Raw genomic sequence first — 27,987 nt, forward strand, 5'->3', positions numbered from 1 at the left:
GTAGTGAAGAAGTGACAGCACTCGGACTCCATCCAGCCCATGTCTGTTTGATTATAAAGCCTGGGCCCTTTTCACAGTTGTAGGCAATGGTTGGGTATGGAGACCTTCACCCTCTTTGCTTGGCCATCGTGGACTCCCTGTATGACCTGGTCCTTTCTCTCTGACGTGACCCTGATTTTGGAATAAGGTGTCCTTTTTTCTCCATCCATATCCTAGACCCTTCCCTTCCTGCATTATCCCCTTCCCCAGTTCTTCACCAATCTGTGTGCACCTCTGCTCTCCTGGAAGAACTTGCTTCAGCCCTTTTATATGCCACTAAACTTTTGGAAAACAAGTGTATAGTTGCCTAACTGCTCCCAGACATGTGAATTTGCTACAGGGGGGCAGGGGCTGGGGAGGACAGGTCACGGCCCCCTTGGTTAGGACGAGGACTTCACTAGACGTTCCCACGAAGCCACTTTGGGTCTTCCCGTCAGCTCTGACTTGGGTTACGTGGAGTTTTCCACCCAGACTTCTCATCCTGACCAGGCTCCAATTCTGGAGTAGACTTCCAGCCACAGGCCTTGGATTCCTGTGTCCTTGGGCAGGAACTAAGTTCTTTTTGATTTGTTCCCTACCTTCTTGGTTGGCACCCACTTCACCAGACCCTCCTCTGTCATTGTCTTTGTTCCTCCTCTGTCGGTGCTCAAGAAGCATTCTGAGGCCTTAGGTCTGGCCAAGGCTTAAGTAGCGTGCGTGCAGGTAGAGCCTCTTGTGTTACAGGGGATTCCAGACAGCACGCAGGTGGCTTCTTTCCATGTGGCCATCAAACCAGTTACTCAGAAGGAAGGAGGGCCAGGAGCGTCCCCATATCTAGACTATGAATTGGTTATCTGCTTTTCCCATGTCTCTCTCCTCCTTTTTCTGCAAACAAAGACACTTTCACAATTGCAAGATAAAGAAATAATCATTTTATCGTGCATCAGACTATTTCATGGGGCTGTTACAATGGCAAGGGGCCTAGTATAAAAATTAGAAGATGGGGTAGGGCAGCAGAGGGAGTAGCAGCATCCAGAGCTGGGGCTTATCCAGCCCTAGGCCTCAGAGGACATCATCCTTGTCTTGTGGAGACTAGTGGAGAGGGTTTCGGGCAGGACTTGGATCCTCTGGCCAGCTTCCAGAGTGGGTGGGCTACATCAGGCATGTGCTGGTTCTCCCCTCTTTATTTGGGATGGTTGGGAGCTAGGTGTGTCCAAGGAAGCTCCATTTTCCTGTGGTTGTGGGTCCCTTTGGCCTTTGAGGTACTGGCGGTGGTAGCAGTAGGGCTGGGCAGAGCTTCCTGGACTCTAGTCTGCTTTACAGAGGTTATACTCTTGAGAAACCCAGGCTGGGCAGCTTTGAGAGAGCCCCTAGGCATGTGGAGAGGTGAAGCCTGTGAATAGACACAGACCCTCTTACTTCTAATCCTAGGGACAGTATCTTTAATACCAGCATCCAACCTGGGCCTGCCAGTCCCCTGGTTCTGGCAACAGGGTTTGGGGGTGGAGTAGAGTGGCTCTGCCCTGACTCTGGAGGGGGAGGGTCTCCCCTGCTTCCTTTGTCTGGGTCTGGCCTCTGCCAATGAGGGATAGCATTTTCCCTGGCAGTGAGCAGACAGCTGAACAGAGACTGCCTGAGGAGCAGTGAGCCCAGCTGGGCCTCTGTGGGGACACTTAGTGGGCTCAGCTTTCATCCACATCAGAGCCTGCCCGCCCCAAGATTACCCCTCATTCCAGTGTGGCTGCAGCATCTCACTTGGTTTTGGCCTCCTTGGATGGACACTGAGCAGAGAGCTTGGCTGGGGGCCAAGGGTGTTGACCCTCTTTTAGTGAGGGAGCCAACACCAGGAGGCACAAACCACAAGGCCTGGAGGAGAGTTTCTACCAGAGCCCGTATTCTCAGTCTGGGACTTTGAATTCAGACATGGAACCCTGGATCCAAGACTTGGGGTCTGAGAATCTCTAGTGGGGATCCCAGAGCCCAAGATCTCAAACCAGGAGCTTGGAGCCCCATTAAAGGGGCAGCTTGGAGACTGGGCCTCCAACAAGCTCCGCTGGGAGTTGGGAGCCCTCTTGAGAAGCAGCAGTGAGGTCAGGACAAGTCTTGCTGTGTGTGTGTCCTGCTCATGGAAGTTTGGGCTGTGCTCCTGTCGGTTTGGCTGGGGCCAGGCCCGGGCTGCTGGTGCTTTCTCTCGGGGACTCTTATACAGTGCCCAGGGTACCCGGGGGCAGGGGTGCCTCAGCAGCTGACACCTCACTTCATCAGCCCTCTAACTGTCCACCGCTTCCCTCGGAGCCTGTTGTGCTGCTTGGAACCAAGTGGCCGCTGGGTCCAGCCTATAGTCTGTGGCTCCTGCTGCCTCCTGGCCCCTCTTCTCTAGCTGGTGCCCGCTTCTCAAGGCTCAGACCCAAGGAGACCTGCAGTTCCTTGGCTTCAGGGCTCTCTTCTGGCTGTGCCTCTGCAGCAGCTCGCTCTGGGACCTGGCTGAGTGTTGTCCCCAATGCTGTGAGATGGGCACAAGCATGTTTGTCTTTGCACATCCCAGGACTATTGTGATCACCCTATGAGCTGGCCCAGGATAGGGCCTAGAACATAGTATTTACTTAGGAAATGTGGTTCAGTGAGGGAAGTAATGGGTGGGAAAGGGCTTTTTAACTGGCTGGTTCCTGTGTGTGTGTGATCTCCATTCTTCCTCTCACAGAGGAGCGGCACCGTGAGGAGACACACATAGAGGTGTCCCTGCAGAGGCCCGGCTGGGACCTCTGATCCAGGATGACAGCTGGTGCCTGGGAAGGACCAGGGACCGGTAGCTTCCCCTCTTTGATGGGGAGGCTGTGTGGGCTGGGCTCCAGGGCACGACTGGAGCCTTCTCTGGCCCTTGTCTCACCTGCTCTTCCTGCCTGGAAGTTCCCACAGAGACTGACCTCCAGCTGCTCATGGAGGGTTGAAGCGAACCCTTTGCCCTTGAGCTGGCACCTGCCCTTTTCCAGGGGACTCGAGAGACAGGGCTACCAGGCCGAAGCTGCCAGGGGCCGGGTGTGTGTATAGGGGTACAGCTTCCATCAAGATGGCACTGGTTTCCCCCTGCCTTAGGTCCACCTCCTTCCCGAGATGGCAGGGTAAGTCGGCATGTGCAGACACTCCTTGTCACCCAGCTGAAGTCTGCAAGTAGGAAAACAAATACGGATAGCACCCGAGTGGTCAGCAGTGGCCACATGTGGACAGCCAGAGGCATGAGCAAAGGTCCCTTTGGTCAGTAGCAGCCACAGAGGCCCAGGCTTTAGAGAGGCCCTGGCTGGTGCGCTCGGGGCCGTCTGCCTGCTTTCAGTAATAAATAACATGAGGACCCAAAAACCAAACCAAAACAAAAAATACAACCAGTATCTTTTGGGGTAGGTGCAGGGGGACTTTTTAAATTACCGGCCTTCCCCGGGCTGCGAGGTGGGTGCGGTCACCGCGGTCACCGGCACGTGTGCAGCTCCACCAGCCGCTGGCACTGGCGGCACTTGACGAAGCAGCACCAGTGGAACTTGCAGCTGCAGCGCTCGGCCAGCTCCACCTGCACCGTGTGGAAGCCGCGGCCGCAGCACAGCAGCTCGCAGCCGTCGATGGCCTTGGACGTCTTGTTGCACGTGCGGCCCCGCGTGCCCAGCACGCCGCTGCGCATGTCCTGCTCGCAGAAGTCCGGGCTGGGCTCTAAATACACCAGGTCCTCATCCGTGTGCGGCTTGAACTGCGCGTTGCGCGGCACCAGCGCCCTGGAGGAGCCCACGCGGCGCGGCTCCACCTCGGTGGCGCCGTCGAACTTCTCCTTCAGTGCGTGGCCCACCTGGCGGAAGGGCGGCACGGCTCGCCAGCACGTCTTTACCTCACAGGAGCCCGACACCCCGTGGCACTTGCACTCCACCCGCATGTGTGTCAGGATAGCCTGCAGGGGGCGGGGAGGGGAGAGGGCCCATCAGGAGATGGAAGGGGTTGGGGAGGGGCCACGGCGGTGGGGGTGCCGCTGGCGGGGCCGGGGAGTGGGGGAAGTGCCACAGAATTGGAGAAAGGTTGACTGTCGTGCATCCAACAGAACCTGCTGTACACCGGGGTGGGCCAGTAAGCTGGGTTGGGGACAGTTGAAGACACTGTCCCTGCCCTTGGGGCACTTGGTGCAGACGGAGGAGAAGCATTTCAGAGGGTCTAGTTACAAAGGACAGTGAGTGACCAGTGGCAACATGGGGGAGAGCACGGCTGCACCGAAGCTGCCCAGGAGCCGTGGGGAGGATGTGTGGAGGAGGCACGTGGTCTGTGTTGACACCACGTTCATATCTTAGCTCTGCTGCTTCGAAAGGGTGTGTGTGTGGACACAGACTTGTGGGTGGGCGTGTCAGGGGCACATACTGCTCTGTGATCCCTGCCCACCTGGCCGCTTCCCCACCCGCCGCCCCTAACCCGCTGGCCCACGGGGGGTGCTGGTGCTGGTGGGAACCTGAGCAGGTGTTCTGTGTGGTGCACAGGGGCGGTGGAGTGTGCGGGGGGGTCCTGCAGAGACTGCCCTTGCCCTGGCGGTGATGGTGGCAGGGGATGTGCTGCACTACCTTCCTGCCAGCCTCGTTGTTGTGGAGGTTCATGAGGGCGCGGCTGGACGACGCCCCCTTACTTCTCTCCCGCACGTCCACGAAGGACTGGGAGAAGGCCACACCGTAGGCGATGTTGTCCGAGCATCCTGACCACTGGAAGCCTGCGGGGGTGGGGGGTGCACCGTGGCCACATTGAGTGGCGGGCAGGGCCCAGGTCCTTGCCCGCCACTCGCCCCCTTCCCCCCTCCGACACTCACCCTGCGGGCTGACCCCATGCACCGTCCGGTCACAGCCACACTTCTCCAGCTCCCCACTGCTGCACGCCCGTGTCACTGCAAAGGCCACACCTGCCGAAGAGATGGCGTACACAAAGGCCGCCTCCCGAGTCCCTGTGGGAGGCAGAGGGAGGGCAGGGCTGGGTCTCAGTGCTCTGCCCCGCACCCTCCTTGGTCAAGGGGAGTGGTCCATGGGAGCCCAGGAGGTGCCCCCAGCCGCTGCCCTGGTCCCGCCCAGACCAACCATCGGGTCGCTCGCCGCCCTCCAGCGCTGCCTCCGCCCCCGCAGTGCCACGCTATCTCCCTCTCCGATGAGTCCCCTCCTCTGGGCTCACACAGCGCAGTACAGCTTCAGTGCTCTTACTTACCAGGGGACACTGTTCTCACAAGCTCTCCGGGAGATGAGTGCTGTTAGCGTCACCACACGGGAGACCAGGCAGGCTCGGGAGGTGAGCTGACTTACCAAGGCTGGAGAGCAGAGCCCGGCCGCCAGCCCAGCTCTGGCTTTCTCTGAAACCTCTGCTCGTTTCCTGCTGACCCCTCAACTGGCCCCCGGCGCTCTGATGGGGTCCCCTGCAATCTCGCCGTGGCCCAGCCCTTTTCTGCTGAGGTCATGTTGCTTCCTGACACCTTCCTGAGGGTCTGTTGTCACGGCAGCAGCCCCCACTGTTAACCATGACCAGTGCTGAGGAGAGGGTGTCCTCTGCTGCCGGGAGCCTTACTTATGTCCATTTCACAGATGGTGAAATGCCAGTTTGGGGAGGGGATGTGATTTGGTCCCAGGCACCCAGCAAGGAAGTGATAACACCAGGACCCAAACGTGGGTCTGTCCGCCTCTGTCCCTGCTCTTCCCCTTCTGTGCTGTGACTTCTTGGCGGTTCTATTTTGGTGCCTGCCCTCCTCCCCTGCCTGAATGGGTGTTTTTATCCTCCTAGGAACTGTGTCTCGGGGTGTAGCTGCTGTGGAGCCTCTTTCTGGGGCTGTGGGTGGTGTGTGTGTGTGTGTGTAGTGCATGTGCACATGGCTGGCTGGGTGTGTGACCAGACAGGCCCTGCTCCTCTTCTAGGCCCTGTGAGGGCCTCTGTGTGCCTGTGACTGTCCTCCTGTCTCTTGCTGGAGTGTCTGTCCGCAGGAGTGGAGGGGGGCAGGGTTTGGCCCCGTGGTTGGCAATTACCACTGTGACACCCAGGCCTGTGCTCTCGGCTGCCCCTGGGAGCAGTTGCCGTGGTCAGATGGAAACAATCACCTCCTCTGTGCCCGTGTCTGTGGACGGGCAGCAGAAGCCGAGCCCTGGGATGGGGGACAGCTCGGGCCCCAATGGCTCAGGACGCCCTGTTCCCTGTTCAGCCCTTGAGCTGGGGCTACGGCCCCCCACCTACTCTCCACTGCCCTCCCTCTGCCCTGGCTTGGCCATTTTGGGCCAGCATCAGGGGCCTTGGCTGGAGGAGCCGCCCGGGCCTCGACAGCCTGGGATGGAATCCTCTCCAAGTTAATCGAGGTTAGTAGCAGGATCATGTTGGTTGGTTTTGTGCTGTGGCTGCCCAAAGAGGGACGACTTTAGTTTCTGGTATTTCTGGTATTTCCAGGCCTGAACAAGCACAAATCTTTGCCCCAAAGACTAAGGGGGGAAGGGCAGGCGGGAGATAGGGACTGATCGGGTGGCCCCAGCTCTTGGCTGGGTGTGGTCCTTACTTCTGTTTCTCCGGGCTTTCCGGCAGCCCCTGGTCCTCCCGATCCCTGGGCTCATCTCCCCTGTGTCCCCTGAGTGCTGGTAGCCCTGGTGTGCAAGGCTCCCTGTGAGTTTGCCTTATTCCCCAGACCAGCGGCCATCTACTGGGACTCCAGGTTGCCCTTGCCCTGGTCTCGGGAACAGGACACTACGGTTTTCTCTGCTTGGGAGTGGGCCTGAAGGAAGAGATTCTGGAAGGAAAATGTGAATGGCAAGAGCAAAGGCTTGCAGAGCGCTCACTCTGTGCTGGGCACGGCCTGAGCACTGTACGTCACTTATATACTCTGCACACCAACCCAACGGGGTAGGAACTTAGTTCTTGTTTTATAGACGAGGAAACTGAGGCACTGAGGGGTGAAGCAACTGGACCAACAGTACCGAGCCAGGAAAAGTAAATCATGGGACTGGTATTCTAACTCAGGCAACTTTCACCCTTGACATTGTCTACATGCAGGGCATCTCTTCCCACCTCCTGTGTGTGAAGCCAAGAAGGGCTTTCTTAGGTCCACCCTGAATATCATGTGCTGTAGACAAAGCCTGGTCCGTTTTGTGAGCTCCTCCCTGGGGGTTGCTGAGCAGTTGGCCTGGGCTCAGCACAGGAGGCCCCAGAAGGCCCGGAGAATGTGGCCATACCACCATGCCCCCAAAGGCCCACAACAGTGGCTCTGGCAGTGTTTTCCAGCTCTGGGTCCAGCCCTTCAACTCCAGGGCTGTGGCCCTTCCTGGGTCCCTCCCTTCTGCCTGGGTGCCCAGGCTGGAGCCTCGCTCACTAGGGGCACCTGGCAGAGATAGAAGGGGCTAGCGGCACGCCTGCAGGCGTAGCAGAGGGAGGCCCCGTGTGTTGTGGAAGAGAGCTGCGGAGGTTCGCCTGTTCTAGCTGCACCAGAGACAGACCTGGCTTTGTCCTCCGGGGACATCAGAGCCGGTAGTAAGGCAGAACTCTCGAAGGTGCCAGCCGCCTCTGCCACCTCCTGCCTCTTCCATAAAAGCCATTTGCCACAACCGACAGCCAGCTCCTTTCTTCCTACTCCCCGGGCTCCAATGTGCACCCTCTGGGTCTCACCTCAGGGCCATTTTCCCAAAGTGCGAAGGTGGCCCAGGGCTGGGAAATCAGGGTTGTTCTGGGGACCCAGGAGAAGCTACCCTTTCTGAGGGCCTCCTGAGTGCCAGGGCCTTTCCATGTGCTGTCCGTGGCTCTCGACAACTTAGCACCCGGCTCTCTCCAGCTCTGCTCTGTGGAGGAAGCAGTGAGGCTCTGTGGCCTGTCCAGGGTCCCTTAGCTGGTCAGCAGCTAAGTGGGAACAGGAACTGAAGGCTGTCTGACTCCAGGCCCATAGCCTTCTGAGCCCATCATGTGCGACGTCTCTCCTAGATGTTGGAAGGAAGGACATTTGAGCGGGAAGTTGGGAGGAGAAGCCGTGGGTGCTGAGTTGGCCTGGAAAGGAAGCCGTGGGCACAGTGATCCCCTGGGCACCAGGCAGATATCCTGGTGAAAGGGCCGTTCAAGCATAACTCAGTGTTTCCAAAGCAGACCCAGCGGGAGTCCTAGCAGATGGGGCAAGACAGGCACTGGTCTCTGAGGACACTGTCCCTGTCCTTTCCCCTTCCACGCTCCCAGCCTGCCTTTCCAGTTTTCGTTGTTTCTCTTAGCTGCAAAAGCTCACCTTTCCTTGAAACCACCTCTAGGAAGTCTCTTGGGATTTAAGAGACCATGTAGGACAGGGGAAAGAGTCCATTAAGACTCTTAATAGTGGCGAGACTGTCCTCTGTGAGCCTCATTGTCTCCACTCTAACAGGGCAAGAGAGCACTGCCCAGGCAGGCCAGGCCCGCACTTCGCCCACCCCCCTGCCCACCGTCTTGGACTCCCAGGGCTGCCCGTATGCTCGCCGGCCTGCCTGCCTTGAGACCAGAATCCGGCTGCAGGTCTCATCTTCTAAGTGTCTTGTAGCCAGACTGGAAGCTCCCAGGGTTGGCCTGCCCCCCTTCTTCTCCTTTGCCTGCCCAGCACCCAGCACAGGGCTGCGCACAGAGCGGCCCTTGACACAGGTGAGTGCTGGGAAAGGGTCTAGATGCTCAGCCCGTAGGCCTTCGAGCTCCTCGCTCAGCCACTTTCTAGGGGTGTGATTTCAGTTTCCTTGTCCACAGAATGGGGCTGATGGTACTGACCTCAAGAGGCGGCCATGGGACTCCACTGAGGTGAAGTACAGAATGTGCTTAGTCTAGTCCCTGGCACATAATGGGCACTCGAGACCTATTTTGTGATTATCGTTGTGATTAATGCCATTTTATTCACCTGCTCACAGATGTCCTAGGGCACTGACCCTCTGAGGGTCAGGTGGTTGACTGCATGTTTGCCTTCGGGCTGAGAGCTCCCTTAGGGCAGGGACGTGCCTTGCTTGCTCCCTCGCCAGACATTTGCTGATTGCCCGCTGGGAGTCAGGACCGATGCTCCGCACCAGGGATACTGAGGTGGGTTTGTCCTCAAGGAGCTCCCAGGGACAGAATGTCTCTGGGAACCCACCCCAGCCTACCTGGAACTAACTTGAAGACCCCAAAAGACTGGCTCTGGAGGTCACCCGGAAGGAAGGCCTGTTCCCACCCTCATGGGGCCCACCATGGTGCCAGGACTGGGGGTCAAGGTGAGAGCAGAGGTTTTGGTAAGTCACAGCCTCAGACCAGAAAGCCTTCACATCTTAAATCCAGTCTGATGTTACAGGCAGTAAGGAGTCTAGGCGATGTTAGACACATGGGAGGGAAGGCGGTCCTGGGTTTGAATCCTCACCTTGCTTTGTCCAGTGCACTGCATCACCTCCCAACCATGGCAGCCAGAGGCCGGAGGGTCTGAGGGCTCATCAAATACCCTCTCCCAGGACAGGCCTCTGTCAAGATCACAGAATGGGATGGGAGGAGGCCCGCAGAGTCCCGGCACTGCCCGCAGATGGAGGGAAGAGAAGAGTTTGCACCGCCTTTCCTAGCTCGCCCGGCCATACTCCGGCCAGCCTGCTCTGGGAACCCAGTATGGCCTGCGCATGACCTTGAAACTTTGCCTGGCTCTACAGGGCTTCACCTTCCCATCAACACGTATTCAACAGTTACCTACTCTGTGTAGATGCTGCGCTAGGCTCTGGGACAAAGCGTGACTAAAACATACAGAGGACATCCCACATCCGGTCCTTAACCCCTGCTCAGCAAGAACTGCCACCTGACTCCATTCTTGGCTGCCTCCAGTTTCTCCTAGATTTTCAGCCAAGAGCATACAGTTCGGCCCTCAGTCACACACTGTCCTCATTGGTGACCGTAAGCTCACATCCATCTCCCCTTAGTTGGCCAGGAGCAGGGTGACCTCTGCTGCCGGGGGTCTTAGTGTGCAGGGCTGGAGGCTGGGAGACCTCAGGCAATGTCAGCCTTGGGGGGCTCTGGGGAGTCAATCAGCCCTTAAGAGGCACCATCTCTGGCTGATGGGAATCCTAGGAAGTGGGTCCTGGGATCGTCCCCACTTTATGGGGAAGATGCTGAGGCTAGGAGACACCATCACACATCCCAGAGACATTCTGTCCCTGGGAGCTCCTTGATGGACCTTGTCTGAGATCTCAGAGCCAAGAGTTGGCAGGTCCTGGAGCTGGGTGGGTGTGTCAGCACCCTGTGCTTGCTGAGCCTCCCTTCTTGGTGGTAAAGTGGGGGACACCACCACACATCCAGTTGTTGTGAGGGTGATCTGATGCCAGATAGCACACAGCGGGCTGTCAACCAATGGGGTTCCTTTTCTTATCCAAGGGATGACGTGTCTCCTGGGCCTCCTCCATGTCTGAGGCTACGACCCCAGCCAGACAGCTCATGAATGTGGGCACCAACCCAAGCTCACCCTTGCCATCACCCCAAAAGCTGGTGGCCTCGCAAAGGGCCTGCCCAGCCTGGCTGCTGCCGTTGTGGCTTTCCCCAGTGCCAGCAGCTGGTGAGGAGAAGGGCTCTTCTTGGGTCAGGGCGTACCCTAAGTGCTGCCACAGGGTGTCATGGGACCTTCCCGACGGGCCCTATAAGGTAAGCACACGTGCTTATCTCTGTGACGGGCTTGCGCGCTGTGGCTCGGGATAACACCACTCACCCAAGGTCACCCCGCCCTTGCCCTTCCCGCAGCTGCCTCCTGAGCCCCGAACCTTCCGAGAGCAGCACCTACTGATGGCCAAGTCCCTCTTGCTCAGCGGAGACAAATTAACACTTCCAAATGCAAGAGTAAAGAGATGGATGAGCACAAAGAGCTCAGACCCTGCCTCCACAGACAGGCCTGGAGTCTGCTTGGTGCCTCCGGCCTGGTGGGTGGGTGCCTCACTTGGCCCCAACGAGGCTGGATGCTCGACCAAGCCACTCAGACTTTAGTCTGGACCAGGTGTCAGCCAAGCCTGGTAGGGTTAATTCTCAGTGTTCCCAAACTTGCTGAGCCAAGGGTGGGCCCTTCCTTGGTTCGTGCTGCTGACACCAGTGAAGAAGGCACTTCTCCATGGGGTTCTCCCCCTGCTTTGGGCCAGTGTGGACCCCATGCCTCCCTTTCTTTGCCCCTTTGAGTCCTTGCCCTGACTTGCTCCCCCTGAATGACATCCATTGACTGTCTCCTCCATGCCAGGCTCTACCATATACTGGGAAACAGGTAAATAAGACAACACCTTGCCATGGAAAGGGCTCATGCTTTAGGGATAGGGGAGAGGGGGAAGGGACAGGCATTACAGTTCAGTCTAAAAGATGTAATGAGGGGTGCCTGGGTGACTTAGTCAGTTAAGCGTCCAACTCTAGATTATAGCTCAGGTCGTGAGATCAAGCCCCACATTGGGCTCTGCACTAGGTATGAAGTCTGCTTGAGATTCTCTCTTTCCCTCTCCCTCTGCCCCTCCCGCCACCCTGTGCACCTGCACACTCGCTCCCTCTCTCTCTCAAAATAAAAATAAAAGCAAAAGGTGTAATGAAAGTTATGTGAGCACGACTAGTTTAGGCATGCATGTGTGTGTGTGTGTGTATGTGTGTGTGTGTGTGTGTATTAAGGGGGAGGGAGAGAGAAATTGATGAGGCAGATGGGTTAAAATGTGGACAGTTGGTCAATCTAGGTCAAGAGTAGTATGGGAATTCATCACAGGAAAAACCAACATACATAACGGAGAGAACGTACTGGGGTGGCCGACGGTGGGGGTGAGGAGGTGGGTGAGATGGCTGAGGGACGTCAAAAGGTACAAACTTCAGTGACAAAATAAGTAGGTCATGAGGACGTCATGTGCAGCATGGGGTCTATGGCTGATAGTCCCATGTTGCACATGTGAAACTTGCAAAGAAAGTAGATCTTAAAAATTCCCATCGTAAGAAAAAAGATGTGTCATTATGTGTGGTGATCATTTTGTAATATATGCAAATGTGGAGTCATTATGCTGTATGCTTCAAAAGAATATAAAGTTGTATACAAATTATACCTCAATACAAAAAGAAATGTATCACCTACAGGTGAAAGAATTTTTTTGGTAAATTTCCTGTAAGTTTGAAATTATATCAAAACAAGAAATTACCAAGAAACCCGGAAAAAACAACAACAACAAAAAAAACAACGAACCCCAGCATGAGCAAAGAGCTTCAGAGCCCAGAGGAAAAAGCAACTGCCAAGTTGTAGGAGGTAGGGAGAAGCTGGGGGGAGGGAAGCATTGAGCTGGCAGAGAAAGAGGGGTGAATATTTAGGATGGAGGCAACAGCACGTGCAAAGGCACAGGGGCTGTGACAGGGCCTGGCACAGGGAATGATGTGTGCCCCTAAAACTCCAAACACGGGCCTTCCTGTGCTTAGAGTCTGCAGTTTAAGCCTAGTATTTGGGCCTCGTCGAACAGTGGTCCCCAGGCTCTGGCAGTAGCACCATCGTCCCGGGAAGATCCTCCATTACCAGGCTATTTGCTGGGTCTCTGCTGCTTCCCCGGAGTAGCAATATTCAGTAATGCCAAGCATGATGGTGCCTTTTTGGCTTCTGCCAGCTCCCTGGAGAATTGCTTCCAAATTTCGATCACAGTTGGTTTCCAACAACATCCAAACGGTTTGCCACGAGCCCAGCAGCCCTGACTATCCAGGGCCACAGGTGCCAAGACAAAGGTTGGCCCAGGCAATGCCCTCCTGCTGCCTGGTGAGTCAAAGGGCCCCGTGGACGGTTAGTAGCTCCGGAGTGTCAGTTTCATGCTCAGGAAGTAGAAAAAGAGGCAGCTGGTTTACAGCCCTTCCTCGAGGGCAGCAGATTGACCCAGTGACCTCTCAAGGAGCCTTCCAGTTGCACAGAACGTTCCTTCTGCCCTGCCCACCTTCCTCTGGCTTAATGCCTTCTCATATTTCTCATCTCAGCGGAGGGCCTAACTTCTCAGCAAAGCTCTCTCCGAGCACCCAGCCCTGTCAGGGGAGAAGTCTACCCTCGTGTTCCTGAGGCTGACCCCCATCACGGCATCTTCTCATTATGGGTGACAGCAGGACCCTGGAACTGGCCTGCATGGGCCCCAGCCCCGACTCTGCCACTTGCTAGTTCTGTGACCTTGGGCAAGTTACTGAACCTCCATGTGCCTCAGTTTCTTCATTTGCAATGTGGAAGCCCATCTCCAAGGCCAGAGGACTTCGCATTTACTTAAAACGGGGTCCGGTCCCTAGTTTGTGCTATGGGTGTGGAAGCTCCTTCCCCTCCTGGGCTTGACTTGACTGCTTCCAGGAGGACAGAAGCGGGTTGCGGCTCTTGCTTGGTCTCAGAGCCGGGCACGGTAAGGCTGTCCGCATGGCCTCCACCCAGGAGGCCAGGGGTCAACGTCAAAGCAGCATGGGGTTGGGAGGTCTGGAGCCCCAGGTTCACTCTCTGAGAAGCTCTGGGCCAATCCATCCTTCTCCCTGCCTGAGCCTCGGTTTCTTCCTTGGTAGAATGGGGATGGCAGCTTGGGGACTGAAGCACTATGGACGAGAGAGACCTGCACCCACAAGGAACAGCACCCCCCGCGCTGGCCTTCCCACCCCAGTCCCCACCTGCAACGTATGCCCTGGCTCCAGCCACGCGCTGGTTCAGCTTGCTCAATGACAGCCGGCTCCCGAGCACCTGTCCCCCCTGCCAGGGAGCTGCCCACCCCTGCCCCTCCCGCGAGCCCCTCCCTCACCTTGCGTCACCACCTTGCCGAAGACGGGCAGGGAGTCGAGCGTGGAGCAGTTCCAGCGCCGGTTCCGGAACTGGTACTGGCACTCCTCGATGGCCAGCTGAGCGCCGCGGCGCACCGAGTCCATCACCTCCAGGTTCCGCTTGCACATCTGTACCTGCCTCTGGATCAGGCCCTTGAGCTTCTCGCATGTCTCCTCCTCCGAGATGCTCCCCACCGAGGACAGCTTGGCCAGGTACCTGGGGAGGAGGCGGTGGGGTGGAGTGCCCTGTGGCCACCTTCTCCTCTTGCCACTGCCGGGACCGGGCTGTGCACAGCCCAGGTCTCCGGGAACCAACTCATCCCACTGACCGGTCCTGGCAGTGACTTCTCTCTGGATCCCGAGACAGGCTCCCCTGCCTGGCTCTTGGGGCCAAAGAGGGAATGCTTCTTGCATAAGAAAGCCTCTGCCTCCACCAAAGCAGGCTAGGCACCAGGAGGGACACCAACAGAACCTCCACCCCAGCATGACCCTGGGGCTCTGACCCTGTTATGTCCCTCTGGCCTCGAGGCTGAGACCACTCCCCTGGTGTGTCTCTCTCTCCCCACCTCCAGGCAAGGATCCTGGCCACCTAAGCCCAGCCCAAGCCATGGCCGGCAGCATTCTCGGGTACCAGATGGAGGCCAGCATCGGGGCTGCAGCCGGGTACTAGCACAGGGATGGTGGCGGGGGAGGAGGGCTTGAAAAACACTGTGCTATGCTCTTCCCTCATCCCCTTGAGTTTTTAACAGCCCGGAGATGGGGCACCAATGCTGGTTCCACCTCACGGGGTTATGACAAGGACCACAAGCTAGGTAATGCACGTCCGAGGGCTCTGGGACCAGGCCTACGGGGAGCAGGGGGCTCTGGACAGGAGAGACCACAGCTGTTCATTGAACACCCACTATGTGCCACGCACAGTGGCCATCACTGCTTCCTGCTGCATCCTCGCCCCCAGTCTATGAGGTGGTAATTATTATGCCCATTTTACAGATTCCAGCATGAAGGCTAAGAGGGTGACATAGACAGCAAGTGCCAAAGCTGAGCTGTGAACCCCTTCAAGCCCCATGGGCCTTCCTCCTGCCTGTCCTCCCTGGTGGGTTGAGGGCCAGGCTCTGCTGCGTGTGAGGACAGACCCTGTGTGGCCTGGGCCAGAACGCAAGGGAGCGGGAAGCAAGATGCAAGAATGCTCAGCAGGAGGGGAGCAGAGCTGGGGAAAGGCCCTGTCAGGAAGGAGCCGTCCCCATCAAGGGAAAGAGATATGCATTAGCTGAATACCTACTAAGTGCCAGCTATGTCTCGGATAGGTGAAGGGTCACCTGACTTGTGAGGGCAGATCTAGATTGAAGGCCAGGTCCAACAAGCCTACGACTGGGTTCTAACCACAGGCCCTCAGCCTGTCCCCCCCTCCACTAGCATCCTTGGCCAAAGAGAGCAAGTATCCAGCTGTCCCGTTCTCTATAGTGAACCAGCCTCTCCCCTCCTCCTAACCCCTCTTCCCCCATAACTTGGCTAACAACCCTGGACTGGGACGGGGGGAGTTTTTCGGAGTAGGGGGTAGAGATGCTGTTGCTCCTATAAGGTAAGCTGCACGAATTTCTTGTCCAAAGGGGAAGGCCACCACCCTCCGGGACTTAGTTTTCTCATCTGTAACGTAGGGAGGTTACCCCTGGTTCTGGCTAAGTCACGGAACTGTTATCAGAGCAAAAGGGGTCCCGTGTGTGAAAGACGTTCTGACCAGGGGTCCGAGGCAGGGGGGCAGGAACTGGCCATTTGTTCGCTGAATGAAACGAATGAATGGAGAACAAAGAGAGAAGTTCTCAGAAAGCCCCACAAGATACGGCGCATTTTAATGACGATGATCCTAAGCATCACTCACTTTGATGGAACTGCGGACCAGGCTAAGCACTTTACTTACATTATTGCATTTATCCCCTCAGCGAGGCAATGGATTCCCATTTTACTGAGGAGGACACTGAGGAACAGACAGATTAAGTAGCTTGCCTTGTGCCCAAGGTCATTCAGCTAGTAAGAGGTGGAGCCAGGACTTGAACCTGGTTTTGCCTGGTTTCACAGCCTGTGCTAGACCCAACGTTGTTTTTTTTTTTTTTTTTTTTTTAAAGATTTTATCCATTTGACAGAGAGAGAAATCACAAGTAGGCAGAGAGGCAGGCAGAGAGAGAGAGGGGAGGAAGCAGGCTCCTTGCGGAGCAGAGAGCCCGACATGGGGCTCGATCCCAGGACCCTGGGATCATGACCTGAGCCGAAGGCAGAGGCTTTAACCCATTGAGCCACCCAGGCACCCCGACCCAACATTGTTTTAAGCGGCTCGAGGACTAGACCTGAGCTCTATGGGCAGAAGCTGCTGGGAGCTGGGTTTGCTCAACCTCAGGGTGCTGGTCAAGGTGCAGCCCGTGGTCTGCCCGCTGGTAGTGGGGCTTCCCTCCCCACTGGGGCGTGTTTGAGCGGCGGATGGATTCTGTTTGTAGACATGTGGGCTGGACCAGAGGAATGGCGCTCAGATCTGACGGGGCCAATGTGCGGGGTTTGATGAAAACGCAGGGGCCTGGGCTTTTCGCACGTCCCCAGGGGCAGCTGGGAAGCCAGGCTGGTCCTGGATGGCACTTTAGGGGAAGCTCTTGGCTAACCACCCGTGATGCCTCCTTCTACCCCCGAGAGAGATGTGATTCTGGGACCCCTGTTCCTCCTCCCGGTGGCATCAGCTCCCCTCCCCCAACACCCCATTTGTGGGGCCTGAGTCTAGCTTTCTTTATCTAGAAGTCGCTTGCGAGCATGGATCCTCTCCCAGAGCGCCGCCGTGAGAGAAAGCAATTCCACGTGGCTGAGGCAGCTGGCTCTGAGCCGGGCACACGGCAGGTGTGACCAGGAGGAGCCCCCCCTTCCCTGGCAGCACAGGTGAGTAGGAGGTAGGTGGTCTTGGGCTGAGGCAGTCCAACCTTCCCTTCCTCTCCCCAAATTCCTTGCCTCCTGGGAGACCTCCCCGTCTTCTCTACCATGTCCCCTCTAGGGGAGGCACAGAGACTGGTAGGGTCGGGGAAGAAGCCTGAGCCTCCCAGGGGGGAGACAAAGGTGGGAAGATGGTTGAGGGGCGCAGGGAGACTGCATCTGGACAGGAAGGGGGCAAACTTGGCTCTTCAGCCCCGTATGGGGTGCTCCTCCTGCCGGGGCCAGCTGAAGAAAGGGCGCCCCCCCCCCCCCGTGGAGCTAGTCCCTCCTGGTGCTCTTGGCCTGCAGGGGGCGCCAAGAGCCCAGCGACTGGCCAGGGGCCAGGTCCATACTTGGGAGGCCGTGAGTGAGGGGACAAGGAGTTGGGCCTCAAGTTGGATCCTTCCATGCTCAGGCCCAGGCCTGACCTCTTGGATAAGGATGGTGGCCCCTCTTCCCTGAGCGATACGGGGGTACAGAGCTGGCCTGTACCCATCTCAGCCCCTGTCCCCTCTGCGTCCTGCCAAGGGGCCAGGTCAGGCTATACGGGCTCCTGGCTCCTGGTGAAGGGAGGTGTTCAAGGGCAGGGGAAGCAGGCTGGGGAGGCCTGGCTGAGCCACCAGCCCACAGTGTGACCTTGGGCAAGTCCCTGCCTACTCGGAGCCTGTTTTCATGGGGACCATAACCTGGCGGGTCTGTGTGGCCTTTCTCACTGTCTGAGGGGCAGTCCTCCATCTACAGACCGGGAAGGGGAGCTGTCCAAGCCTCAGCGGCCTTGGGGGGAGGCCCCCAGCCGGGCTGGTAGACGGAGCCTCTATCGATGAGTGAGAAATGAAGTCCACCCCAGGAACTGCCCACCGCTCTCTCCTAGGTCCGGACTCTGCAAGGGGAGGCGGCCTGAAATCACAGTTACAGGGCTGTAGGGGAGCTGTGGGCTGCCACGGCCGTGAGTCACCAAGACAGCTTCCAGGAAGAAGCCGAGAACCCTCTTCCGCTGAGGAGCGTGCCTGCCCCATGGCCGGCACCCGAGCCACCCCCCCCCCCCGGCCCCTGCCTTCATCTGGCTCAACAGCTGTCCCCTTCCATGCCACAGGAGGCACAGCTCCACCCCACCCGATTCTGTCAGATCCCTGGTCTCGCCCGGGAAGGGCTGGCAGGTGCGACCAGACATGCAGCTGGGAATGGGGTGGACAGACCTGGGACCCCAAGCCCTTGCCTGCGCTGCTTGTCTGGGTATCTGGTTCGGGTTTGGGTGCCTAGCCTCATGTTACAGAGGAGCAAACTGAGGCCCAGAGAGGTGGAGGGTCTCACCCAAAGTCACACAGCCAGTGAGTGACACGGAGCTCTGTCTCCCCTGTATCTCAGTTGTGAGTCTGCCCTGTCTGACGGCTGGGGGCTGACACTTCAGTGTTTGTCCAGCCCATGGCCTCCTCTTTGTCCGGCACAGGCGAGGCACACAGAAGGAGTTCAGTCAATGCCTGCGGTGTGACGGACGGCTCTGTCCCCCTCTGTCACCTACTGGCAGAGTACTCAGGGTAGGGAAGGGCAGGGGTGAGGGAGTATGTTGGGAGCTGCCTTTGCCTCCCGCCTGCAGTGGGCTTGGAGAGGGTCAGGGGTCAGGCACAGCTGGTCCTGGGGGCCTCAGGATTCCCTTCCCTGCATCCTAAGGCGGCTCAGCCTTTCCCCTAGAGACCTGTGTGCCCCTCGATGACCCTGGAGCTGGGCCGGGCTCGGATGTTGGCTGCACAAGCCATTTCTGGAGAGCTGGAGAGCCAGGCCTGTGGAGGGCCTCAACCATCTCTGCCTCTTCTCTCGTTCGGGTTGCCTTGCCCCAATTTAGGCTTCTTCCTGCCACTGCTGAGTCCAGGCTTAGCAATCTGCCACCTGCTGCCCCAGCCGCCCAGGACTCTTGCTGCAGCCCTGCCATCGATCAGGTTACCCCAGCAGCCCGGGCCACCCCGGCTGCCGCTGCCAGCCAGCTCGTGCCCCCATCTCCTCACCCGGGGGGCTGCAGGTCCTGCAGGCTTCTCCCAGGAGGCCGTCTCCGCCGGCCCGTGCCGCAGCCTTGCAAGGCTGGAGGGCCCTGGCCCTGCCAGGGAGATCAGATCCTCTCAGCCACCTGCTGTTTTCATTAGAAACTAAAATTAGCTGGGCTTGTCCCAAGCTTTTCCAGGTTTGCTTGCTTTTTAAAAAAAATATACAAATTCCTAGAGGAAAATCCGCACTTCTCTGACTGCTCTCCAGCTCTCACTCTGCGCGTCCAGAGGAGAGGGGACGGGAAATAGCTGGGGTGTTTGGGAGGCCAAGCAGATCAGTGTCGTGGGTCCTGGCCCTGCGGGTGTCCAGGTGGGGGCTGGGACGCCAGCCCAGGCCTCTCTGCCCCCTCCCTCTGGCCTCCCTGCCTGCCCGGGCCACATTTAGAGCCTCCTCAGGAGTGGCAGTGCCTGGGACACCCGGGAGGAAGGAGGCCAAGCAGGCGGGAGGAGGAGCCGGAAGGAGCCGCAGCGGCTGCCCAACGGCGAGCCTCCTGGGGTGACAGGCCGGGCGAAGGCACGCGTGCCACAAACCCCACCCGGGACTGTGTTCTCCCTGGGGGTGGCCAGTGCCCGCTTCTTCAGGTCGTCACCACACCCCTCAACTCTCCTTGGGCCTTCGGATGCTTCTGCATGCGTGGTCTCCGAATCAGGCTGCCCGCTCCCCAACGTGGCCCTGTCCTGGAGACCTATCCTTCCGCAAGGCCCGCAGGGTGGCGCACTGTGCAAGAGAGATGGCGGTCAGAATCCTGGCTGTGTTCCTGGAGGCAAGTCAGTGAGCATCTATGAGCCTCAGGGTCTTCAACTGTAGAATGGGGAGAATAATCGGTCTCGCCTCAGGAGGCTTCAGCAGATTAAGCGTTCACACAGCAGACACTGCTCCCCTGTCGGCAACCTTATTATGTTATGTGGTCAGATGGCCATCACTGTCCTCATCAGGACTACTGCCTGGAAGCCCCTTCCCAGTCCCTTGAGCTGGGCCCCCTGCTGGACTGCAGATCCGTCCTGCTCATTGATCTTCTTTGGCTCAGCTCCCTCCATGCCCCTAGACCTGGGTTCGCCTGTCTGAGGGAAGGACATGCTTCCACTAGGAAAGGGGGGTCACTTCAGTCCCCATCCCGACTGCAGAGCTTGGACGGAATCTCCTGACGGAGCCTGCAGAGCTAAGGGACGTGTGCCAGCGACTTGGCCCCTTGGACGGACCCTCCAGGGACCAGAAGTCCGAGAGGTGGGATGGGGGATAAGGTGCTGTTAGGGAATCAGAGGCTGGGACAGGGGGGCCCAGAACAGGCTTGCTGTGCCCGGGGAACTTGGAAGCCCTTTGCAGGACGAGGCTGACTAGGCAGGAGGGACTGGATGTCCCTGCCGCCTGCGCCTCTCAGACAGCAGTCACCCGTGTGAACACATCCTTGGTGCAGCTGTGGGCTTGGCCAGGAGCGTGGCACCCCCTCCGTGATTCGGATTCCGGGAGGCATGTGTTCGAGGCCACGCAGCCCATCAGGTCATTCTGGCTCCTACGCCCAGGCTTGCAGATCAGGGCCCGGAGATGGGCCCAGGTACCCAGGGCCTGACGTTTTGACAATGACCGTGATTTGAGGAAGGTGGCTTCATTCTTCTATTGCTGAGTCCTGCTGTAGTCCCTGGGCCACTGCAAAGGCGTCCACCCTGCTCTCAGGAGCAAGGGGTACTCGGGAGGGAGGTGTCTCAGTGGCTGCAGGGCTGCCTCGATGGTATGCGGGCCCATGGTCTCAGCAACCTCTGGGCCCATGGAAGGAGTGGCTGCCACTGGCCTGGGACCCCAGGAGGGGCAGCCGGGGAGGAGGGGCCGGCCTCGGAGACACGGTGGTTGTGGGGTGCTGGGGGCGGTTCCCCTCTATCTTCTCCGCAGCCCCGGCAGGACTCTGGAGTCCTCGATGCTTGGCTCAGGTCCCAAGGACCTTTCCTCAGTTCAGGGGAATGAAGACCTTTTCTGGAGCTCAAGCCCCCACTCCTGTAGCTCAGGCCACTCTTTCCCCTTCTCCCTGTCTCCTGGCATCCCTAGTTCTTTTGCTCCCGATCTTCAGAAGTCCTTGCAACCCAATTTTAAAAATCCTTTTGCTTCCAGTTTCCATTACTTCCTGCACTCTGGTGCCCCAGCTCCCTCCATGTCATTCCCGAGGGCTCCGTGCCCCCTCTTCCTGTGTGGGGGCCCCTCTCCCATCTCACAGTATGTGTTCCTGGGCAGTGGGTGACTGACTCAGGCCCAGGACGTAGGCACTCAGACCTGAGCCCGGATGGCCCCAGAGCTGTGCCTAGACGTGAGACTTTCCCTTCTCTCTGTGGGGCAGGTATGATGGTGGGGGTGAGTGGGTGTCAAATTTCGGGCTCTTCCTGACCTTGCCTTGCCCCCTCATTTGGCCATGGAGAGCTTCTCCCTTGCAAAGACCCACCTAGATCTTGTCCCCAGAGCCACTGAACCACTGAACGGTCCTCGCTAGCCCGGCTGCGGGAGCCCACGGGGCAGGAGCCAGGAGGAGCGGCTAAATCCCCAGCTGAGCTGTCCAGGTCGGGTGCTGGCTTCCTAGAGTGGGGCTCAGGCTCTGGTGGCTCCAGGCTTCCAGTGAGTTCCTTGGCTTTGGTGGATCCCTTCTGAGGGCCCCATCCCGGATGAGCCTGTGGTCAAACCGTCACCCTTATCCCAAAGAGGCAGCAAGGACAACTTTGGTTCCTTCCTTGCTCCATTGCTCATAACCTCCCACAGAATATTACTGGTGAGGGTGTGGGGCTGCAGGGAAAGTTCTGGGAGGACGGTCAGGAGACCTAGCCTGGAGTTCCAGCTCTAACACGAATGTGCTGTGTGACCCCACGTCCCTAGCACGGTGCCTGGCCGGGTCGGTCTCCACAAGTGAGCACTTGACAGGACTGAAAGGGGCTGAGCAGGCAATGGCCCTGCTTAGAGTTTCAGTGTCGCTGGAAGGGGTTGAACAGATAATCTCCAGAGACCCTCTGAACTCTGAAGGCCTTGACTTGGTCCTCTGTGCCTGGGGTGCCAGGACTTCTGGGCCTCCCTGACTCAAGAGCAGTACCTCCGTATTGCCAGCCCTCGGGGAAGGATTCTTGGAACCCAACCCTGCCATGATAGGTCCTGTGTGCAAACAGAGGGAGAAAGAGGGTCTGAAAAGACCATCCAGGAGTCGCCGCAGAAGAGTTTCCCTGGAAATTTCCCACTGCTTCTAAGGGGCCTCTCCAGATTGCCCTTGTGGGCTGTGAGCGGCTGGCTGTAGGGAGGCTCCTTCCCACTCTGATCACATCCGTCCCGCCTCCTTCCCACCTTCCTCCCCTCGCAGCTCAGACCAGGTCCCCTCCACGGCGGCGGGGGTCACGACTTGGTCAGGGGAACTTTTGGAACATAGTTTGGTTTCAAGTTTGCCAGGAGATGGGGGAGGTGGAGAGGGTTTGGCTGGGGAAAGGGGGGAGCCGGTGGGGTCACAGCAGGGGGCGAGCCTTCTCCTGGGTTTGGCTGAATCACAGAAGACGCAGTTCGGAACTCAGAGATAAAAGCTGGCAACTTGTGAGGACATCTGGACCGCAACCGTGGGGTCCCGGCTTCACCTTCCAGCTGAGCTTGCTGAACAAACGGGTGGCGGCTGCACTGAGCTCCTCTGTAGTAGGGGTGACTGGAGGGGCCGACGGTGGGCAGCTGCCACCCCCTTCCGTGGCTCCCCCGCCAACCCTGTGCCCCGTTGGCTCAGGCCAAGCCCTTCTTCCCAGAGGGAGGAACAAGAAAAGGAGGCTTGGCGTAAATGCTCAGCTTTGCAAACGCACCCACAGGGCCCGAATTGGGCGAGTTTCAACAGGTTTGGGGAACACTGTCTTGTCAGATGTTTGCTGCGTTGCTCAACTGCTAATCCAGGGCTGAGGGAAGAAAGTCAGGCCACAGCAGACAGCTGGGTGGTTACCGCCACTGAGTAAACCCCTCGGGCAGAGCCTGGGCTCAGGGCCCTGCCACGGAGGGTGAGGGGGAGAAAGGGCTTAGCCAGGCTCCAGGGGGTGCGCCTGGCAGGGGAGCTGAGGGTCTCCAGAGCAGCAGCCCTATGGGTGACAGCCCTACGTCCCGACACCCATTTCTGCCCCTCTTAGCATCACCTGAGACTCATGGGTTGTAGAGTGAAGCTTCTCTTCTACCTGAGATCTTGAAGATGGGGCACCCTTTGGCAAAAACTTAAAGCCCTCTAGAGTGAACAATCCCTTCTCTCCTTTTGCCATCAGGTACTGACTGAGCACTGGATCTGTAAGACCCAAGCGGGCACAGGGACCCTGAGAGCCATCCGGGCCACAACCTTGGCTTTCAGGTGTTTATAACCTCATGGAAGTACGAGCCATGCTATTGGACCATGGTTATATATAATATGAAACAGTCTTCTAGGCGGCGGATAAGCACCAGGAGATAGGGACATGTGAGAGCAAGTCAAGTTCAAGTTCTGCTTCTGATTTGCATAATGTCCTTGGGGGAGTCACCGCACCTCTGGGTCTCTGAAATGGGGCTGCAAAGAATACAGACTCCTCCAAAAGCAGGGAGAGGTTATGGGGTTCTAATAGGGTCATGGGTGTGAAAGTGCTTCGTAAACCTGACTCTCAACGAGAGGTAATCTTTCCCCACAGGGGACGTTTGGCTCTGTCTAGAGCACCCAGGCGAGCTCCTGGCATCTGACAGGTAGAGGCCGGATGCTGAGGAACATTCTGCAATGCGCAGGAAGGGCCCCAAATATCAACGGAGCTGTTCAGGAGATCCTGGTGCCAACTACGAAGGGACGTGTTGGTGACTGGTCTGATGCCCAGAGCGAGGGGAGGAGCTCCAAGAAGTGGGGTTTACTCTTTAGAAGAGAGGAAGGGACCCTTTGCAGTTGGAGGTTGGGGGACACTTCCTGGGGGAGATGGGCCACACCTTTACCTGTGGGGCCCAACACTGCACATCTGGGCAGGCTCTGCCCATCCCTGCCTCAGTGAATTGTACCCAGAGTGCCAGGCCTCACTGTGCCCACGGTCAAGGGGGTCACTCCCTCCACCCCGTTGCTGGGCACATAGGCACACAGGAGCTGGGGCCGGAGACGCACACCTGTAGGGAGTAAGATCCAGTGAAGGTGAGATGCCACCAAGCCGCCCTGAAGGGCGTGTCTAGACGACACTCTCTGGCCACCAGGATCTGCTGGGCTGGACGTCCCTGGCTCTCTGAGGCCCGGGCAGGGGCCCTGGTTGAAGAGCAGGGAGGTGGCCTGTGGGAGGGTGCAGGATCCCCACAGAACGGTTTGGGGTACACAGGGCTTGGGAGCAGCGCCCTGAAGGCCCGTTCTCTCGGTCATCCCTGTAAACAAGGACATGGTTTCCCCATCACCGCAACAGCGACCCTCAGTTTCCAGTGGCAGCCATGGGGGCCACTTCCAATGGCGTGCCTGGCAGGGCACTGGGCCGCTCTATGTGTGTGTTCACGCTTGCCTCCCAACTGCCCAGGGGTGGGCGCCACTTAAACAGAGGAAGAACCCGAGGCTCAGAGAGGTTAAGGAACCTGTCCGTGGTCACTCAGCCAGTCCGGGATAGACCAGGGATGGAACTGCGGGCTCTCTTGGAGACTACCTCACCCTCATCGGGGGTCTCTGCTGGGGCCCTGGCCCAGCGCACTGCTGCCTTCCTTCAGGAAATCAACAGTCATGAAACCCTAGCTGATCTATTCCCTGACTCTCCCTGGTACTTCCACTGGGAGTCCAGAGAAACGTGCTGAGGCTGGGGCCCAGGGGGCCAGAGAGGCTCATCCAGAACCAGCCAGCCTGGGGCGGGGGACAGAGCAGCGACTGGAACCCCAGCCTCTCAACTCCCAGCACAACCTGTGTCGGAGGAAATGTTCGGGGTTATTTCTGAGGCCAGTTGTGGCAGAGCCGGGCCTTCCACCGACGGACTGTTCTCATGCATCCATCCCCCCCCGTCGGCGGTAGGAGCTGCCGCAAGCTGTCAGCTCGCCCGGGGTGCCAGACACAAGTCTAATCAACAGCTTCCAGCTTCTCTGGGCTTGCCCAGGCCTCAGGCTGTGGAGCCCTCCCAGCTCCAGGCTCCGTCCTGCCCAACAGCTGCACGCAGCGGGACACCTGGCCTCCCCGCCAGGCCACCCGCCCTTCTGAGACAACAGACAGCACCGTCTCCTGCAACCGGCCAGCCGGCTGACCCTGGACTGAAGTCTAACGGCAGGTACTGGAATGGGGATGGACACCCAGGCACGCCCCCGCTGAGAACACTGCCCGCCATCCTCTCAGGGCCAGACCTCCATGGTGACTCTCACGGGAAAAGGTGATGCCCGCTACCGTGCCGGGATGGACATCTGCCTGCCCAAAGCTTTTCCTTCTAGAGGCAGCTTTTGGGTCAGACGCCCCTGCCGTTTACTAGCTAGGTGACTTTGGGTGATGACCTTCGTGATTCCCCCATCTTCCCATCTGTGGACGGGGATTCAGATGATTTATTTAGAGAGTACAGTGGGAGTTATTATAATGATGACTATTCTTGTCATGATTCTGCCACCTTTAGGCCAAGTCCCCTCTGTGACTGCTCTGGCTCACACTGAACCCTTCCTCTGATGGCGGTAGCTTGCACACTGTCCCACCCATCTGTGGTTTTGTTTTGCTTTTTATCCAGACCCCAAGGTCCTTAAAGGCCAGGCTGTGATGCTTAGTTCCCTCTGAGCCGGCTCAGTCCCTGTCCCAGGGATGAAGGCTGCTAATTATAAGGCAAATGATCCGGTCTTGGAGTGTGCCCAGAGATTGCTTCTCCATCACTGTCTCTCTGGTTTGGTAGGGGTCCCGGGAAGCCCCTCATTCTTCCTGTCTCGGGCTGTGCAGAGACCCTTGGTTCGGAGCCTGGGGTGGAGCAGAAGTGAGCGGGGTCACCCAGAGTCCTGCTTCGTGGCAACCTGAACCATCACCACTGCAGAGAACAGGTTTGCCAACCTCTCTTCTCCCTCCGGGGCCGCCCCTCCTCACCACCGCCCCCAACGGCGATGCAAGCCCGAGAACTGATCTGTTGGAATTCCCCATGGTTGGTGTGACCCAAACTGGGGCTGCCTCTCCGGATGGGATTTTGGGCTTAGATGTGGGGTGGGTGATGATACCACCTGGGCCACACCAGCTCAACTTGGGGACGGCTTCAAGGAAGCGGGTATGTCACTGTCTGGGAATCAGCACCTGGGTTCAGGTCTCCGCTCTGAGTTTGGGTCAGTAGCTTCCCCTCCTGGGGCTTGAGTTTCCTCATCTGTGAAAGGAGCTCAAACCCTCGGTGCCTTTGAAGGACGTTTCACTGTGGATGTTGCTCTCTTCTCTGAAGACCTGGGTTGGAGTCTGGAGCTGCCACTTCTTTCTCCTTTTCGTAGCCCATGGTGCTTGGGGGGTCACACCTCATCCTTGTTCTTTCTGATGCTCACGCTCCCTTTGGAGACCCTGACTCTGAACGCCTGCTTTCAAGGGTCAGCTCCAGATCCCCCCCAACCCCCAACCCCGAATCCGAATCAGCTCCTTTCCTCAGCTCGGTGACCTCGTCCTTGCTCAGAAGGATGGCCTGCAGGTGTCATGGCGGGGGAGGGGTGGTGCCCTGGTTTTTGCACACTTTGCCACTGCCCCTGAAGTGTTAATCAAATTAAGGCTCCAAGAAAAACACAAGCTCCACGGCCACTTTGGGCTGCCTGGGAGTCGCTCGCTCTCCCAACAGCTGGGAGAGTTCTACATCACCTCCGTCCCCCCAGCCCTGGGGGGCTCTGACCCCGAGGAACGCACTCCTTCCAGCCTGCAGGGACCCGGCTGGCCACAGTGAGCTCATAGCAACAGCCATTGGACACTCAGGGCAATTTCATGGGAGATATTTGTTCTTTAGTCTTGATGCAGAGAGAATTTTTTCCTCTCCTGCTGTCTCCATGGAAACCCAGCTACACTGTTGGCTATCCCCCTTCCCACCTCATGCTTTTCAGATCAATATTGGAGCTTGGCTCCCCACTGGCTGCCCACAGCGGATGGGGGCAGAGCTCTGGGCAGAAGGGACTGGGGCCAGGGTTAAGCCTGGGGCCTGGGGAACCCTCACTGATGGGGGTGATGAAGAAGGACTTAGAGTCTTCCTGCTTTCCTGTTCATCCACTCACCAAAGCTCATCCCTTTGGATCTCCCTCCCTCCACCTAAGACCCCCCCCCCACCCCCAGTGAATCTTCTGTCCTTTCCCAGGGAGTCCCCTGAGCCAGGGCCTGCAAAGGAGAAGCAGACAGGTCACCGGTGGTCACCACCCCTCTCTCCTTAGGTGAGACACAGGGAGGTGGTGGGTTGTTGTCCTCTTCAAGTGCTGGGAGGAGTTTCTTCCCGCCCCAGGGAAACAAGGCCAGCGCCCGCCGCGGACTCTCCGAGGCCGGGTGTCCTCGTCCCTTCCTTCCTTCTATCCCTGGCTCCCGCCCCCCAAGCAGAAACAGGTCCCTGCACGCCTCCAGCCCAGCCCGCAGCGACGCGCAGCTCGGCGCGGGGAGCTCGCTCCTGGACTTCCCGGGATTAACCTGCTATTATGAGCCAGAGTCCTTCCCCGTAATGGGCTCCCTCCGCGACCTGTCAGCCGAGCCCGGGGTGCGGACCGAGCCGCGCACCCCACCCCGGCCGCCGCCCCGCGCTCGCGCCCCTCGCGCTCTCGGGCGCCCCAGTCAGCCTATGGGTGCGGACGCCGCCGCCACCCCTGACGCCTCTGGGCTGGGAGCCGCACCCGGACAGGAGGGGTGCCCAGAGGGAGGCCCGGGCCGTGGCGGCGGCAGCGGAGAGGGCGGGCGAGCCTCGCGTCCCGCCGCCAAGACACCTGCCGGGCGCCCCCGCGCCCGCTGCCCCGCGCCGCCTGGCACCGGCCGGCTGCCCCCGGGGCCTGCCCCGCCCCGCCCCGCCCGGCCCAGCCGGGTCCCGGCCCGACTTACAGCCAGTTGCTCGCGGCGGCCGAGAAGACAGCGAAGACCAGGAGGCGCAGCGAACGCAGGCACGAGCGGGGACTCATGGTGCCGCCGCGGGCGCCCGGCCCCGGGCAGCGGCTCCGACCGCGGGGGGCCTCCCGTCGGGGCGGCAGGTGGGCGCCCCGCGGGCGGGCTGGGGCACGGCGCAGGGCGCGGGCCGGGGCGCGCGCGGCGGGGCTCTGCCTCCGTGCCTGCCGTCAGCCCTGCCCGCTGCTGCGCCCGCTGCCCGGCGCGGACCAGACTGTCAGCGCCGCCCCAGAGCCGGGATGCGGCGGCGGCGG

At 58.8% G+C, this 27,987-nt stretch overlaps 1 protein-coding gene and 1 long non-coding RNA gene across 3 annotated transcripts; one reads left to right on the forward strand and one right to left on the reverse strand.

The window, feature by feature from the left end:
* Positions 1–935: 935 nt before the first annotated feature.
* Positions 936–27,983, reverse strand: WNT4 (Wnt family member 4). Of its 2 annotated transcripts, none has more exons than XM_082684632.1 (5): positions 27,674–27,983; positions 13,731–13,966; positions 4,841–4,972; positions 4,602–4,744; positions 936–3,847 (listed from the first exon to the last, which is right to left on the reverse strand). In XM_082684632.1, exons 1-5 carry the CDS (start codon positions 27,748–27,750, stop codon positions 3,479–3,481), a joined length of 957 nt encoding a protein of 318 aa, XP_082540758.1. In that variant the 5' UTR covers positions 27,751–27,983; the 3' UTR covers positions 936–3,478. The 2 variants fall into 2 exon arrangements, with proteins under 2 accessions (XP_082540758.1, XP_082540757.1); XM_082684631.1 differs by having other exon boundaries at positions 936–3,946; positions 27,674–27,980.
* On the forward strand, positions 13,430–18,913 carry LOC309841546. Its single transcript, XR_014299179.1, has 3 exons — positions 13,430–13,962; positions 16,525–16,662; positions 17,564–18,913. It is a non-coding gene; the product is annotated as an uncharacterized lncRNA (long non-coding RNA).
* Positions 27,984–27,987: the final 4 nt, after the last annotated feature.

The sequence above is a fragment of the Mustela nivalis genome, assembly GCF_964662115.1.
Source record: "Mustela nivalis genome assembly, chromosome: 10".
NCBI lineage: Eukaryota > Metazoa > Chordata > Mammalia > Carnivora > Mustelidae > Mustela > Mustela nivalis.